At 43.4% G+C, this 17,358-nt stretch overlaps 1 protein-coding gene across 1 annotated transcript; it reads right to left on the reverse strand.

Moving 5' to 3' along the window:
- Positions 1–15,214: 15,214 nt before the first annotated feature.
- LOC124672139 (cytochrome P450 77A4) lies at positions 15,215–17,074 on the reverse strand. The gene has a single exon (XM_047208413.1). It carries the CDS (start codon positions 17,072–17,074, stop codon positions 15,473–15,475), a length of 1,602 nt encoding a protein of 533 aa, XP_047064369.1. The 3' UTR covers positions 15,215–15,472.
- Positions 17,075–17,358: the final 284 nt, after the last annotated feature.

A 17,358-nucleotide genomic window follows, 5' to 3' on the forward strand; every position in this document is an offset into this window, starting at 1 on the left:
ATGATATAGTTACTCATCAACAATAATAAAACCATCCACAAGATATTTAGTAGCAAATGCCACTTGGCTATCCAAAAATAAATCATATGAGAGGATAATGATCTTGCCACATAGGATGAAAATATCTACATTACTTGCTTTCCAAGCTATGCCACCTCATGCTCAAAGGATTGCTATGGATGAGGGCATGACAACCAAGCACCTTACTCATCAAACCAAAACAAGAGTCACCACCTATGTGTCATGATACTAGAGCTTGCCCAAGCCTATAAATAGAGCCACACCCGTCATCCATTTGCTCATCAAGTACCATGATACATGGGAACAAACACATAGAGCAACTCCATGTGAATTAGCTAGGATCAAGATGAAGAAGCTAGGAGGTGGAGGCATACCACAAGATGCAGGTTTATCAGATTTCCTGAAGAACAAGCTACAGAAGATACCAAGGTAGAATTCCTAGGGAAACCATATATTTAGAGGATCATATCATCATCTCTTGAGTAGGACCTTAGGATATTCCAAGACATTGAGAAGTGAGAGAAGTTATAATACTCACCATAGCCATGTTCATACAAGAATATTAGAAAAGTACTAATCCTAGTTGTTCAAGTCAATATTTGATCTTGGAGGTGAGAACCCTATTCCAATAGCAATATCTTAGGAAACCAATTTCATAATCATCACAACTTGGTATTAATTATAAACCCTAAGAATCTAGGATGAGTGTGATGAGAGGAATATTAAAGAGGGATTAGTGAGGAATGAGTGGATCTTGTCTAATGCATGATTATACCTTGTAAATATAGATGATAAGTTAAACACATATGATTAATAGATCTCATCTATCACATAAAATAATAAGTATATCACTAGTAGTTAACCCCAAACCAATCCTCATGCCTTGTATGGAGGAGTTAGGGTATTAAACCTAAACCTTGTTTATCCAAACACTAGAGACAATCCTAATATTACTTTGATACAAGATTTCCACCTAAGTAAGGAGGAATAACCCTAGTCAATTAAACATAACCTAGCTACTGCTCATATCCTAATCCTTAGTTGTGTATCACTTGGGTGATCACCACTAAAACCCTAGACCATGTTTGAATTTCAATCCAAGTACCACTGGGAATTAGAAGTAGAACCATGCAATGCCTCATGCCTATTTTATACTTCAAATAGTGAAGTATCACCAAAATCCTAAACCTTCACATAAGATTCACTCCACATAAAATAATATGTCCTAACTTGTGTATCATAGATCCCAAGTATAAATCAAACTATTCTCCTAAACCCTAATAAACCATTATCCACATAAAATCATGAGCCAATCCCATTCTCAATATCGTCTATTTTAAACTTTAGCCATAATTAAAATATATAGGAACAATCAATAGTGTTAAGTAGTAACAAAACCTAATAATATGTTTACCATGCACTGATTATAAGTTTCAAATCAATTAAATAGATCTGGTTCCTAAGTTGAAAGGAAATTAAAATAAATACCTAAACCATTTTTATTTTATTTAAGTCTCATAAGATCTCAATTAAATCCTAAGCAAACTATTTGTTTAAAACAACAAAACCATGCAGTAAGCATGATTATCAAAAATTTTTGATATTCAAATATTTTAGAACCTGCAAAACAAAATAGAATTCAAATTTGAATTAAAACAACAAAATAAATACAGTAAATATAAAACAGAATTTGAAAGGAAAAGAGAGGGAAACTTACCTGGCTTACATGGACCGCAGCAGCCAAAACCAACCCAACAGCAGCCCACGTCGAAGCCCAGGAGCAGTCCAGCCCATGTCTAAATACCGATTCGCTTGCTTTAAAAATCGTGCGTGAAGAAATGTCTTTGTCGTCGTCGTCTCCGAGCACGACAGCGCGGCGGAGTCAGTAGGTCACGATCCCGTCGACGATAAGCATGCCCTGGACGTCGCCAGATCTCTCAGAACCGCGCCCAACTCGATTCGCGTCCGAGCTTATCCGCGGACGTGAACATCCGTGCCAGCTAGAAGCTTCCAGAGACCGCCACCTCTCCGACCATGGTCGTCGCCGTGTCGAAGCCACAGGGCTTCCCTTGGCCTATAAGTAGGTGGAGAGCATCGCGTGCACGCCTTGTTTGCCTCCGCCACTCCATTGCTGCTCAGTCAGCTTGTACCTCTCACATGCATCCACTCTCTGTCGCCGGAGTCGAAGACGAAGCCGACGGAGGAGGCCACCCCAGCCTCCGGCGCGTAGTCCAGGAGGAGCGCCTGGACTCAAGGAGCACCCTGGAGGAGTAGAGCATCAAGGGGAGCTGGAGTGATGCCAATTTTGGGTTTTCCCCTTGCAGCAGATCGCCGGTAATGGCGAAATCCTCGCCATCTCCGTCATCAATCATCGTCGCCGACCACACCCTCGTGTTCAGGGTGAGCATACGCATCTATAGCACCTACTCTCGCTTCCTGGCATAACCCGTAACCCTAATTCGCATGTTGACCGGAGTAGCACCGCCGCAGTACCCATCGCCGGCGATGCTCCGGTGATCCCCTCGCTAAACCATCATCGCCATTCAATTCGCCTTGCAGTACTCGTTCAGAAACACCTAGTCGCGCATCCAGGGGAGCCCTAAATCAGCGGCGCCACCGTGCTCTGACCGCCGGCGTTTAAACGTCGGTAAGGTCAAAGGCCTCGGTCAACTTTGACCAGTCCTTGCTGGCGTGCCATCTGACGTGTACTTAGGCCCCACTCGTCAGTCTCTGTGGCTAGAACTGTCTCGGTACATTTAAGATTTGTTGTTTAATTTAAAAACCAGTAAATTGCTGAAACTTTGTAAAACCATCTAAAATTCATTTCAACTCAGAAAAGTATGAATAATATATCAAAATGCTCACAAAAAATAAACTCTATTCAAAATAAAAATGTGTGTCAAAATAAAAATTCACTTATTTTTAACTTTCTTAATTATGCCTTTTCATTTGTTTTAAATACAATTTGAATTCAATAAATAGTTAAGTTCAATAATTAAATTTTAACTATTCAGTAACTAAGTAAAATGTTAAGATTAGTTTTCTTTATCATAATTGCATCCACTTAAATATTAGTGATAATTCATAAACCCTAATTTGCAAATTGATACTTTCCATTTTCTTTAAATGATAATAAAACAAGAAAATACTAAAAGCTAATATTATTTTGGTAATTCAAAAATTGTTTACTTAAACATCTTTAGTTAACAATTTAATTATCCTAAAACCTAATAACAATTGTTAAACCCTAGTTTTTAATTAAACCTAAATAGGAGTTACCCTAATTATTAATTCTTGTGAAAATTAATAAAATGCTAAACCATTGTTAATTTTGTTGCAAAGTAATTAGATACCACACCTATACTGCCAAGCATCATTTTAAGAGTTGTACTATAATGTAGAAACCCTAGTTTTAATTTAAGTAAGACCTTGACCCCATTATTTTATGTGTTCATCCTTAATAGTTGCAATCCTAAAAACCTAGGGGTTTAGCCCATATGATTATATAAACCTCAACTTTACATGTAGAACCCTGATAAGTAACCAATGAATGCATGTTCATGATCCACCAACATAAAACCAAGTCACATGAGATTATCATTTCATGTCCCTATTCTTAATTAAAACCTATATGATTCCCTAGTGTCACTTAGGAGCAAACCCTAACTTGTTAATTGGATTAGTACCATTGATCACCACTCCTATATACCATATCATTAGGACCAACCTCAACCATAAAACCCTAGTAGAATCTTAGTGATGAACCCTAACACCAATTTTGTATAGTAATGCACATAACATGCTCCTATCCCACTAAACCCTACTTAGAAAGTAATAAACCACTTAGATTAGAAACCATTAGTGATTACTTAGTGAAGCAAATGTGAATCCATAGTAGACCCTAACTCATAGCAACACCTTGACCATCATTCTTTGATATGATACCATAATCAACCATAGTAATACACCTGCTAATACTTGCTACATATAGACCAATTCTATTTAAGAACCCAACTAGTTCCTATTAGAGAACTAAATGAATCCAATAGTAAACCCTAGAAAGCCATAGCTCCTATGTATAGTAGTTCATATTCTTATTTAACATGTTCTTCAAAAGTTATTCTTTTGAAGTATAATACAAGTAATCATCGACCATGTCCTGTAAAACTTAAAATTGACAACTGCTCTTTACATATTGTTCAACTACAAGTCCTTTATGTGTGTGCTTGTTATGATGTCTTATATCACTTGGTTATGATGCTAATGTAACCAAACCCTAATAAGAACCTTGTTTGAGAACCATCCTAAAAGTGCAACACACCCTAAAGAAATCTTTACAACTCATCCATCTTAAATCATCGAGATTAGGTTACGCTCGGGACGATTGCATCTCATACTATGCATTATAGCATTTTTGCCAGTTCTTTAAACATTGTCCATACCGGACAATGATGGTATTTCAGAATTTGGAGTTCTCACGTATCGAAGCTTTTGCCTGCATAATCTTGCAGTCAAGAAAGGCAAGTTCATCGCTTGCTCATGTCATTTGATTATTTTTATCAAACTATATGCAAAGTACTATACTTATCACTCATGCATTAAAAAGCAAAGTATTATTTTACAATTATGAATATGACTATGCGGTGGGCAATGGAACCATGGTATGTGTTGATATGGTGGAGGTTCCATTGCACGGGTTTTATTAATCTAGGATTAAGTACCAATGACGTCCAGTGATTCTAGCGCCGTACATATCGCGTTGACCATAAGATCTATAATGGCTCTGGGGAGCCAGCATGTATCTTTTCCCTCCCGCACGCCAACGGACTGGTTAGAGCTGCGGGGTGCTGGAGGCACTGCCGTAGGTTGGGATGGCCTTTTAAATCCCCATCCGTGTGGATGACTGGCTCTACCGTCTATGATGGATTGTCCAAAGTACACCGTGGGTAAAGACGTATGATCGGGAGACGTCTACCGGGGGTGTACGGGTGGACAAAAGGGTGGGTTTGCAGGGTCGTGGAGAAGGTGGTGTGGGCTTGGATCTTACACCTGGCCTCACACCAAGGAAGTGTGGACGGGAAAGTATACGCCTGGTTGGCAACAAGGATAAGGTCTCTTATGGGAAAAGTAACGCACCTCTGCAGAGTGTATTGAATTGTGACTATCACTCCCTGTTCCGGGAAGGGAACTACGAACGCGGCAGGAAAGGAACTCCATGAAGTTCTGTTCAACCTGTGAAGACTGACGGGCATAGTTTTCAAAATAAAATAAACCTTTTGAAGAAATGTTTATGAAAACTTGCATTGGCCTATGACTTTCTCGGTCTATGGTCTGTAGCTAGTGCATGATACACCTATTTCCTAATATGAACTTGCTTGAGTACGCTCGTACTCATTCCCTCCCATTTGAACCCCTTCTTAGATCAAGGCACGAAGGAGAAACTACCGTGGAACTCGAAGACAAAGGAGTCAACTGCAACAAGATGAAGAATCCAGTCAAAGAAGTCAATAGAGTCAACTTCTGCATCAGCTATAATGGAAACCTAGACTAGTAATAAAAGGGAACCTTTCCCTAATCCTAGCATCTAAGTAGCTAGATTTCTATAGCAAGCCAAGTAGCTCTTAAACTTGAGTTAGCAATAAGTTAGACTACGAGTCGTTCTTCTGGAGCTTTATTTGAAGTTTTACCTCACTGTAAAGTAGGAGGCTGTGTTGATCTTATGTAAACAGATTTTGTATCCTTCTATAGACATACCTTGGACTCGCATATGTTTCTGTTGTACCACTCTGAGGGATGTAATATGAGTGGAACGGTGTTTCACTTGTGTTATGTCAACGACTTGTGTACTACACCATGCAGTGGTACGCTGGGTCATCACACCCGGCGATTCTCCCTGGACACGAGAGGGATGCGATCATGACGGCCTCGACATATGGAAGACGAATGGAACAACGGGAGAGGGTAGAAAGTGACGGCGTCGAGCTCAAGCTCGTCCTCCACGCCTCCACGGATGGAACACCGGAGACGGTGAGTTGGCTCGCCCACCTCAGAGAGAGGGGGAGAGGCGGAGCTGGGGTTTTCTGCAGGCCGTGGAGATGTGAGAAAGTGATTGAGGAGGAGGTATAGGTGCGGCTATAGACGGATCGGTTTTCCCCTGCTTTGTCCGGGCGTGGGCGCACGAGGGGCAGCGTGACAGGGCGCTCCGCGCGGTCGGCCAGAGCGGCACCGAAAGGAACACGAGGAAACGACGAAGAATAGGAGAGGAGCGGCGCCACCGAGCCAATGGGAGTTGTTATAAAAGCGACAAGCAAACAACGAAGAACGATTAAGGTAAACGCAGCGGAGACACAAGATTTAACGTGGAAAACCCCTTCAAACACAGAAGAGGTAAAAACCACGGTCGCCAGCAAGCAAAACATCACTATATCGGGGAGTGTTTACAAACGCCGTGGGTTATCTTATAATCTAATAAACCCTAGCCGGCGGCTTACAAGATGTATATATAGGCGGTGGCAACGATCCGTACCGGTGATGGGCCTCGCTCCGCTCGTCAGAAGTTAGCCTCCCTTTAGTATATGAATTTGGATCACAATATAACAAACTCCACCTTGAGACAAATTTCATCTTGTAGCATGAACTTCAAAAATCTCCTGAACAACAAAGAAAAACAGTTGCTAGCGCCAACAGCCACTTGGGCTAAATAGTTATACCAACAAACTTGGAAACATGAACTGGCTTTGTCATCATATCAGCAGTATTATCATGAGTACTTATCTTGCATACCTTGAGTTTACCTTGTGCAACAATGTCGCGAACATAATGGTACTTGATATCAATGTGCTTTGTCCTCTCATGGAACATTTGATCTTTAGTAAGGTATATTGCACTTTAACTGCCAGAAAACAAGTTAATGCAAGAATCATCTCCACAAAGCTCAGCACACAAACCTTTCAACCAAACAGACTCTTTGCAAGCTTCAACAATTACCATATATTCTGCTTCGGTCGTATATTGGGCAACAACAGTTTGCAACGTTGCCTTCCAACTCGCAGCACATCCACCAACAGTGAACACATACTTGTGAGGGATCTTCTCTTATCCAAATCGGTAGCAAAATCTGAATCCACATATGCTGCGAGTCCCTCACCGGTCTTGCCAAACTTCAAGCAAGCTTTGGATTTGCCACGAGAAGGTACCTGAAAATCCACTGAACAACTTTCCAATGTTCTTTACCAGGATTAACCATGTATCGACTGACTAAACTCATAGCATATGACAAATCAGGACGAGAACAAACCATGGCATACATCAAGGAACTAACATCACTAGAATATGGAACTCGTGACATGTACTCAATATCTCCATGAGTACTCAGACATTGCAATGCTGACAATTTAAAGTGAGGAGCAATTGGTGTACTAACATACTTTGCATCATGCATATTAAAAGGATGTAGAACTTTCTGAATGTAATTTTGCTGACTAAGAAATAACACACTAGATTTTCTGTCTCTTGTAATTTCCGTACCTAGTATTTTCTTAGCGGCACCAAGATCCTTCATCTCAAACTCACTACTTAATTGTGACTTTAAAGTAGTGATCTCTTTCTTGCTCTTGGCAGCAATCAACATATCATCAACATATAACAGCAAATATATTGGTGATCCATTAACAAACTTGATATAAACACAACTATCATACTGAGATCTCTTAAACTCATGTCCAAGCATAAATGAATCAAACCTTATATACCACTATCTTGGGGACTGTTTCAGACCATAAAGGGACCTCTTCAACTTGCAAACAAGATCCTCCTTACCAGGCACAACAAAACCTTCAAGTTGGTCTATGTATATCTCCTCCTCAAGCTCACCATGCAAAAAAGCAATCTTTACATCTAGCTGCTCAAGGTCAAGATCAAGATCATGCATAGCCACAATACCAAAGAATGCACAAATGGAACTATGCTTCGCAACCGAGAGAATACATCATTATAATCAATACCTGGAATTTGGTTGAAACCTTTTAATACTAACCTTGCTTTAAACCTCGGAGGCTCATTGGGAGACAAACCTTCCTTTCTTTTAAATATCCACTTACAGCGGAGAACCTTCTTTTGTCTAGGCAAGGGCACAACACCCCATGTGTCATTCTTGTCAAGCGATTGCATCTCCTCTTGCATAGCAGAAATCCACTTCACGCGGTCAACGGATGAAACAGCCTCAGTATATGTAGTAGGTTCAGTATCATGCTCCACCTGTTCAGCACAACTCAAAGCATGGTGAACAAGATTACATTCTTCAATGAAACGAGGACGTGGAACTTTGTTACGCCTCAGTCTATTAGAAGCAATGGAACTATTTGTTTGCTGCAAAACAGGTGGTGAGTGCTGAACAACAATGTTATCAATTTCAGCAACATCATTTTCTTTCTCCTCCACGTGCTCCACCTGCACGCTGATCCTCTATTGCTCATCATCAGAATTATCAGAAAAATCAACAGCATCAGTAACATCTGTAGATAAACTCTTATAAAACATGACAGCCTCATTAAAGACAACATTCCTGCTATGCAAAACTTTCTTAGTTTCAGGATTCCATAACTTATATGCCTTAACTCCTAAACCATAACCAAAAAATACACACTTAACAGCCCTGGGCTCTAGCTTTCCATTATCAACATGAGCATAAGTAGTGCAACCGAAAACTCTGAACTGTGAATAATCAGCAGGTGAACCAGACCATACCTCAATAGGAGTTTTCTTATCAAGCTGAATGCAAGGTGACATGTTTATCAAGTAACAAGTGGTGGAGGCTGCTTTAGCCCAACAACGTCTATGCATACCAGCATTGGACAACATGCAACGAGTCTTGGAGATGATGGTTCTGTTCATCCTCTCCGCCACACCATTCTGCTGAGGAGTATATGGGATGGTGTGGTGCCTGACAATGCCTTCTTCGCTGCAATAATCATTGAAAACAGTAGAACAAAACTCCATGCCATTGTCAGTACGAAGCAATTTAACTTTATTTTCTGTTTGCTTCTCTACCATAACTTTCCACTTTCTAAAAGCATCAAACACATCAGATTTATGTTTCAGAAAGAAAGGCCACACTTTTCTGGAGTAATCATCTATGATAGTAAGCATGTAATTTGCACCACCAAGAGAAGTCTTGCGTGAAGGTCCCCACACATCAACATGCACATAATCTAGAATCCCTTTGGTGGTATGAACGGAAGCATTGAATTTAACTCTTTTATGCTTACCAAAAATGCATTGCTCACAGAACTCAAACTTACTCAGATTGCAGCCATCTAGCATGTCTCTCCTGTGCAATTTTTCCATGCCATGTTCACTCATATGTCCAAGACGCATATGCCACATATTAGTTTTACCAGGTTCATCAGCAATAACAACAGCAGCAATACCAGACAAAGTGCTACCTCTAAGAACATATAATTTTGCATAATTCATATCACCAATCATCATGTGAACGAGAGAACCTTTTGATACCTTCAGAACTCCACGAGGACCGGGGTGTTTGTACCCATCAACATCAAGGGTACTGAGTGAGATCACATTTCTGGCCATGCCAGGTATGTGTCTCACATCTGTCCATGTGTGTGTCATGCCATCATGCATCTTGATCTGAACGGAGCCAATGCCCACGATCTCAGGTGTGTTGTTATCTCCCATACGCACAACATCTCCACTCTGCACAAACTCATAAGAACTGAACTAGTATTTGTTACAGCAAATATAAAACAAACATGCAGAATCAAGGATCTCCTCATCATTACCAGAAACACAACCAGCAAACACAACTAGGCAATCGCCATCAGAATTATCACTGGAAACAACAGCAGTCTTACCATCACCATCAGATTTGTTTTTCGGTTGGTAATTACCATTTCTTTTCTCTTTGTTCTGCAACTTCTAGCAATCATCAATATTGTGGTTAGTTTTCTTACAATACTTGCAGAACTTACCATCTCATCCCTTGGACTTTGAGCGACCTCTGTCGGTCTTGCTCTTATCTCTGTTGTAGTAGTTGTTGTTGTTTCTGTTCTCGGTCCTGCCTCAGACCTACAGTGCTTCTGCCTTAGATGACGAACCCTCTGCCTGCACCATAGATTTCATCTTTTCCCCCTGCTGGAGGGCCTCATAAACTTCGGCAAGGGTTAGTTCATCACGGCTGTATAACAAGGTGTCTCGAAAATTCGCAAAAGAATTAGGCAATGAGACTAACAGTATAAGAGAGAGATCCTCATCCTCATAACTTACTTCCATCGATAGCAAATCAGAAATGATCTCTCTAAAGATCGACAGGTGATTCATCATTGACGCACCTTCTTGCAGCTTGTGCGAGAACAACTTCATCTTCACGTGCATCTTACTGGTTAGATCTTTGGACATGCAGATCGATTTCAGTTTCAACCGCAGCGCCGCTGCAGATTTCTCAGACAGCACTTCCTGCAAGATATTGTTGGATAGATGAAGCTGAATTAAAGAAAAAGCCTTACGGTCTTTCCTCTTTTCGTCATCGGTCCAGGTCTTGGTATCTTTCTTGCCAAATCCATCAAGAGCTTCATCTGGATCATAAGATTGGGTAAGGATCGTCCTCATCTTCACTTTCCATAGAGAAAATCTCGTGGTATAATCCAGCTGCGGTAGATCGAACTTCAAGGAAGACATGTCGCAAACCCTAGATTAAAACACGGGCTCTGATACCACTTGTTATAAAAGCGACAAGCAAATAACGAAGAGCGATAAAGGTAAACGCATCGGAGACACAATATTTAACGTGATTTTTTCCTCTTCTGTGTTGGAAGGGGTTTTCCACGTGAAATCTTGTGTCTCCGCTGCGTTTACCTTTATCGTTCTTCGTTATTTGCTTGTTGCTTTTATAATAGGAGTGAGGCGGGACCGATGGTGAAAGGACAGGGCGAGAAAAGGTTGGAGCGCTCGGGTTGGCTCTCGTCTATCGACGCGTGCAACATGGTCGAGGAAAAGTCTGCGCTCAGAGCATGTTCGAGTGCGGTCGAGAGAGAAGGGACAAGGGAGAGGAAGATACAGGAAGACCTTAGGGTCGCGAGGCGGAGACTGTGGTGAAGCTAGGTGAGTTCTGACTGTCTGGCAAGGTCTTGGTCCATCGATGGCATCCTGGAGAATGCTATCTACGCCCTGGCGCGTTCCAAACAAAAGAGGGCAAGCCAGGGAGTGGCGAGGGTGTGAGTTGAGGTGGTACTGCATTACCAACGTGAGTTATGTCTCCTCGTTGAATAAGGACACACGCAGAGATGGAGTGTGTATCACCAAAAATTGGCACACCACCGGCCACCTCATGCATCCAAGCTCCAGGGAGAGAGAAAAACATGGTTGTACATGGCCGGCCTTCCTCTTTTCCAAGCACAATAAGACAAGGAAAATGTCCAATGGACAATGAAGGTAGGATAGATGGTGCTGCTAAAAAAAACCTAAGCTCCTGGTTGACTTGGGAAAGGTTTAAACTAAAATTCTTAATTAAGAGGTAGATATGAAGATTTATGTCAAAAAGGATCTAGTTGCCAAATGGCCCCATTAGGGTTTGGAGGATTTGATGAAGTTGGAGGATAGATCAGGGAGATGCACAAAATATCCAAGAGTTAATATTTAATTTCGAATTTTATTGGGTAAAAGATTGGATCACCTCCTATGCCCATGGCCAATTTTAAAGAAATTCATTTGAAAAGTATTCTGAAAATTTAGAGAGTAACAAGGTAGTATTTTAGAGTTCAAAATATCCCACTTGCTTTACTAAGAAAATTATATTGTTCTCAAAATAAAATAAGCAAGAAAAAGGAAGAATTTGCAACATTCAAATAACCATGCATTTTGCTATAATGAAAATAGAGTAAAGAAAATAATTTTATAGAAATTATTTTTGGGGTGGAAATGGGATGTAATACACCACTCACATTTCCCATTTTGTTTGAGAAAATATTATGAAAAAGTTTATTAAAAACTAGGAACAATTTTGTAGTTAAAGAAAAAAAAATAGGGCTTGGGTCATTTGGAGGGAAACCCATATTTGAAAATTTGGAGCATGACCATAGGGAATAAACTGATTTTCATATATGATATTTTGTTTTAGCCTCTTAAGGATAAGGCTCAAAGAGTGGGATCTAGATAAGATGATAAAGAGAAGGTGTGCAAGATATAAGATGGTTAGGTCAAGAATGTTTTCTAACTTAGAGTTGGATGATCTTGGAGAGGTTGTTATACAATTGGAGATTAATAATTTTTTGGCCAAATGATTATCTAACAAGATCACGACTAGAAGAAGTGGGGATGTTAAATGATAGATCAATGAGATATATTAGTGTCAAGGAAAATCCAAGGATATTTGATCACAGATAAAATAGTCCTCTAATTAATTTTGGTGTCTATGGCCCTTATTTGATTTAAAATAGATAAAAAGTTTAATCGAAACCTTTGAGAGAGGGTTTTTAGAAGAGTAGGATGATCCATAGTCGAATTAGGATAAAATATGGATCACTCCATTTTATTGTTGGAAATCAAAATTGCATATAAAAACTTTTATAAAATTTTAAAGTCACACAAAGTAGGGGTATGCCATTTGGCAAATACTTTTTGTCAACAACAATTTTAGAAACCCCTATTATGATATTATGATCTAAGTGACCATAGCAAATTTAAAGAAAATATTTTTGTCAAGAACTTTTGAATTAAGACTTTGAGTCAAAAGACAAAACAAAAGAGGTTTTGTGTTGTGTCAAAAAGTTCAAATACTTTTGAAGAGAGTAGATTAAAGTAATGCAAGAGGGCCATAGCATTAGTGTTTTTCTTGAAACTAGAAGATGTGGGTTAAGGTACTTCAGTTAGCACTAGCAATCATCACTCAACAAACAAAGTCAGACAAGCATTGAAATCAAAACATGTCAACACTAGAAAAAAAAGTTTTTATTTCCCCTGATTTTTGCACTCTGAACAAGTGAACAAGATTGTAAAAGTTGGGGTGTTACAGACGGCCTCTGTTTTTTTTCCCTTAATATATAAGGTTGTGTACATGTCGTGTCCTCATCCTCCTTTGTGACAAAAGGAAAGCTAATGTAGCAGCTGTTCAGTCCTACTATACGTTGGAGTACCATCAGAGCTCTGGACTGCATTTCCTTCTTCCGTTTTAGCGGGGCATGTGGATTGCATTTCCATGCATGACTTCCGTATGCGCCATATAAAAGAACATGTTAAGGGGGTGTTTGGTGTGGCTTTTTTTAGCTTTTAGCTTTAGCAAAAGCCACCAAAAGCACCTAAATAGGTGTTTTTTTTGGCTTTTGGATTTTGGAAGCCAAAAACAAAGATCCTATTCTTTTGGCTTCCAAAATCCAAAAGCCAAAAAAAGCACCTATTTAGGTGCTTTTGGTGGCTTTTGCCAAAGCCAAAAGCCAAAAAAAGCCACACCAAACACCCCCTAAGTAGCGCGTGTCACATAGCTGCCGAAGCTGCATGAGCGGCACGATCCCCTTTCAACTCATCATGTCCTTTTTTTTCATTTGAAAAAAAAAGGTAGCCCCATATGGGTCGATCGTGCCCTCGAAAATCTGGTTGGCACACGATCAAGAGCATTGAAATCGTGCTACGTGTATAAGCTAGCAAGGCAGCAAACCCCATCTGGCATGCACACGATCTTAGTAAGTATACCCCGTACTGATATTTGGCGACCAGACTTCCCTTCTTTTCGATTATTTTTGTATACCGAAGTGTTTATGGTTCAAAGTTTAAAACAACGACACTATTCTAAGTTGCACCGGATGTGGCTGCTTGGTAAAGGTAGGGTGTTAAGTGGGATCCCCTCTAAGTTTCACTTGCAGTATATCTTGCCTTTTCTGATGTAAATTTTGACACAAAGTTCTGAACTAGAAAAGGCAAAAAGTGAAACCCCATCGGAATTTCACCTTGACACCTTAGGTAGAGGAAAATTGATTGATTAGCAAGGTAGCTAGGTACTTCACTCTGATCTGCAGTTGAGTTTGCCAGTGAGGCAAGATCGCTGGTGCAGTCCGTCATGCCTAGCCCCTAGGACAGAAGAGGTAAAGGGTTTATCCATCTACTTTGTTGAAAATACCTGTTGAGCATATATATGTGCAATCTGACAGTGAAATTGACATATCTTTATTAGAGGAAAAATATGTAGAAGAGACTTTAATCATCATTAAGTTTTCTTGACCTGAAACAGCAGTACACACCTTGCTGTACAGAACGGGGGCATGCCGGTGAGAGAGACTGCCGTACGTTTGTATGATTTGAACACCCAAATTAAGGTCGAAAAATGGCTCTGATTAAGATTGTTCATATACATGCAGAAGTTCAGATGGGTGGCTGACCCATTGGATCCGCATCACCATCAGAATGGTTCAGAGTTCAGACACTTAAAAAGCTAGATGTGGCTCTTATTAGAAGAAAAACGATTGATTAGCTAGGTAGGGTCTTCTCTCGATCTGATGTGCAGTTGAGTTTGCCAGGGAGACAAGATCGTGGGTGCAGTCCGTAATGCCTAGGACAGAAGAGGGAAAGGGTTTTATCCATCCATCTACTTTGTTGAAAATACCTGTTGAGCATATCTATGTGCAATCTGACGGTGAAATTGACAGATCTTCATTAGAGAAAAAAAATGCAGAAGAGACTTTAATCATTCTTAAGTTTTCTTGATCTGAAACAGCAGTACAGAGACCTTGCTGTATAGAACGGGGACATGCCGGTGAGATAGACTGCCGTACGTTGTATGATTTGAGCACCCAAATTAAGGTCGAAAAAATGGTTGTGATTAAGATTGTTAGCACCAACCATATGCATGCAGAAGTTCAGAGATGGGTGGCTGACCCATTGGATCCACATCACCATCTCATTGGTTCAGAGTTCAGACACTTGCAAAAGCTCTGATGAAGCAACGAAAGCAACTGATACATGGGCGTACAAGAACCTAGGATATTTTGTAGCGGGGCATGCTACGACACTATAAAATTTGTACTGCCAAGCAAGCAACTGAACGTGCAACAAAAAATAGAAAGGGCACTATTGGAGGACCTTTGTAATTAACTCGCCGACAAAGTAAGTGGGCAATCTATGAAACAGAAACATGAGCTAGCACGGACCACACAGATGGAGAGGAAAAGAAGGTGGTACGTAGGGGCGATATTAACCCATGCAAATAAAAACAAGTCCGTCAAAACCATACAAACTCATACTATGTATGTAGATACACGATCGACTAGCATATATAGTATAGGAGACACTTAACTCGTAATAACTGGAAGTAACGGTAGCTAAGTGGTATACTTGGGCACGCTCGTGGTGGCTTTACGGTCGGAGTTGTTGCAACGGCCGTACGTCCGCATGCAACCGCGCGCGGGATGGTCAGCCAGGCACGCCGATCCACATGCACATGCATGCATCAGAAGGAGATCTTCCTGGGCTTCACCATGGCCACCAGCGGCTGGTTCATCACCACCGTGAACTCCACCTTGTCCTTGAAGTCCAGCGCCGGCTGCGACGGGTGCGCGAGCCACTCGAACTCCTGCAGCATCCGCGCCACCATCAGCGCGATGTGCGTCGTGCCCATGTTCAGTCCGGGGCAGATCCGCCGCCCCGCCCCGAACGGGATCATCCGGATGCCCGCCGACCCCGTCATGTCCGCGGTCTCGCCGCCGGTCAGGAACCTGTCGGGGTCGAACTCCGTCGGCCGGTCCCACAGCTTGGGGTCCTCCGAGATGGTGGGGAGGAAGATGTCCAGGTTGGCGTCCGCGGGCACGTCGTAGCCGGCGAGCTTGCTCCCGGGCTTGACGGCGGCGTGGGTGAGCGAGAAGTACGTGGGCGGGTGCTTCCGGAGGAGCTCCTTGACGAAGGCCTGGAGATACGGCATGTTGTCCGTGTCCTTGTCGTCGATTGGGCGGGCGTCGCCCACCTGCTGCATGATCTCCTCGTGGATCCTGGCCTGGATGGACGGATTGTCCACGATGCGCGCCATGGCCCACTCGATGGCGGTGGCCGTGGTGTCCGTGCCGCCGTTGATCAGCTCCGCGCAGAGGGTGACCAGCTCGTCATCCGTGCAGACGTGGCCCTCGATGCGGAGGTCCAGCACGGAGTCGAGGTACGAGAAGGGTGCAGCGACGCTGGGGTCTGGAGGCGAGCTCCCCTGGGCGTCGCGGAGGATGGCGCGGCGGCGGTTGATGAGCGGGAGTAGCGTGTCGACCTGCTCGCGGCGGACGGCGAGCACCCGGCGCTGCTGCCGCCAGAACAGGGGGCGGAGGAACGGGAGGTAGTCGTCCATGCGCACGCCCACGGCGAGCAGCACGCGCTTCATGACTGCGTCGACGTGCACGATGTGCGCCTCGTCCAGGTCCAGCAGGCCGAAGGTCATGTCGAGCAGGATGCAGAACACCGCGAAGCGCGCGTTGCGGAGCACCCACACGGAGGCCCCGTCGTCGGACGCGGCCGCCTCGGCGCGCATCCGGGACACGAACCGGTCCATGGCGCGCAGCCTCGCGGGGCGGAACTCCCGGAGCCGCGCCGTGCTGAGCATCCCGGACACCATGTTCCGGCGCAGGGACCGCCACTCGGCGCCGTAGACCGCGGAGTTGACGGTGAACTTGTTGGAGGAGAAGATGTTGCGCGTGGTGTTCTCGGCGGGGCGGCTGGCGAACTCCTGCCCCTTCTCGACCAGCGCCTCGTGCGCCAGCTCGGCGCTGCTGATGACGACGAGCGTGCGCACGCCCATCCGCAGCGTCAGGATGGGCCCGTACTCGCGGCGCAGGTCGCGGATGTAGTGGATGAAGGGCTTCCCGGAGAAGGCCACCTGGAAGAGGTTCCCGACGACGGGCCACCCGGGCGGGCCGGGCGGGAGCCGAAGGCCCCTGTGCTTCCTGTTGTACCTCGCCACGGCGACGGCCACGGCCAGCGCCGCCGTGACCACGGCGGCCGTGATGGCGAGGCTGATCAAGGAGGCTGCAGGCATGGCGCCGGGAAAGGTGGCACGAGTCGGCTGTTGCATGGACATGGGCGCGATGAATGCAAGTGCTGGGCGAGATGGAGAGATCGTGAGTGGGATTTGAGTTGCTTCGGCCATGTTATAGGATGGCGGGAGTAGAGAGGACCGGTTTAAATGGGAGGTGTAAAATGTGGTTGGGGAATTCAATTCGCGATTCGGCGCGCGCCTAGTAGGCCGACCGCCCACAATGTTGCCTCGACTGGGTGAGCCGTCGCGATGCTGCACCGGCCGCGGTCGGCACGAGACGAGGAGCAAGCTTAGCGCTCACGGCAATTAGACCATAATTTCTGCAT

This window comes from Lolium rigidum, chromosome 7 (assembly GCF_022539505.1).
Source record: "Lolium rigidum isolate FL_2022 chromosome 7, APGP_CSIRO_Lrig_0.1, whole genome shotgun sequence".
In the NCBI taxonomy this organism is placed as follows: Eukaryota; Viridiplantae; Streptophyta; class Magnoliopsida; order Poales; family Poaceae; genus Lolium; species Lolium rigidum.

Excerpts from the sequence above, each read along its gene's own strand:
- LOC124672139 (XM_047208413.1), bottom strand. The coding sequence starts at position 17,074 with ATGTCCATGCAACAGCCGACTCGTGCCACCTTTCCCGGCGCCATGCCT.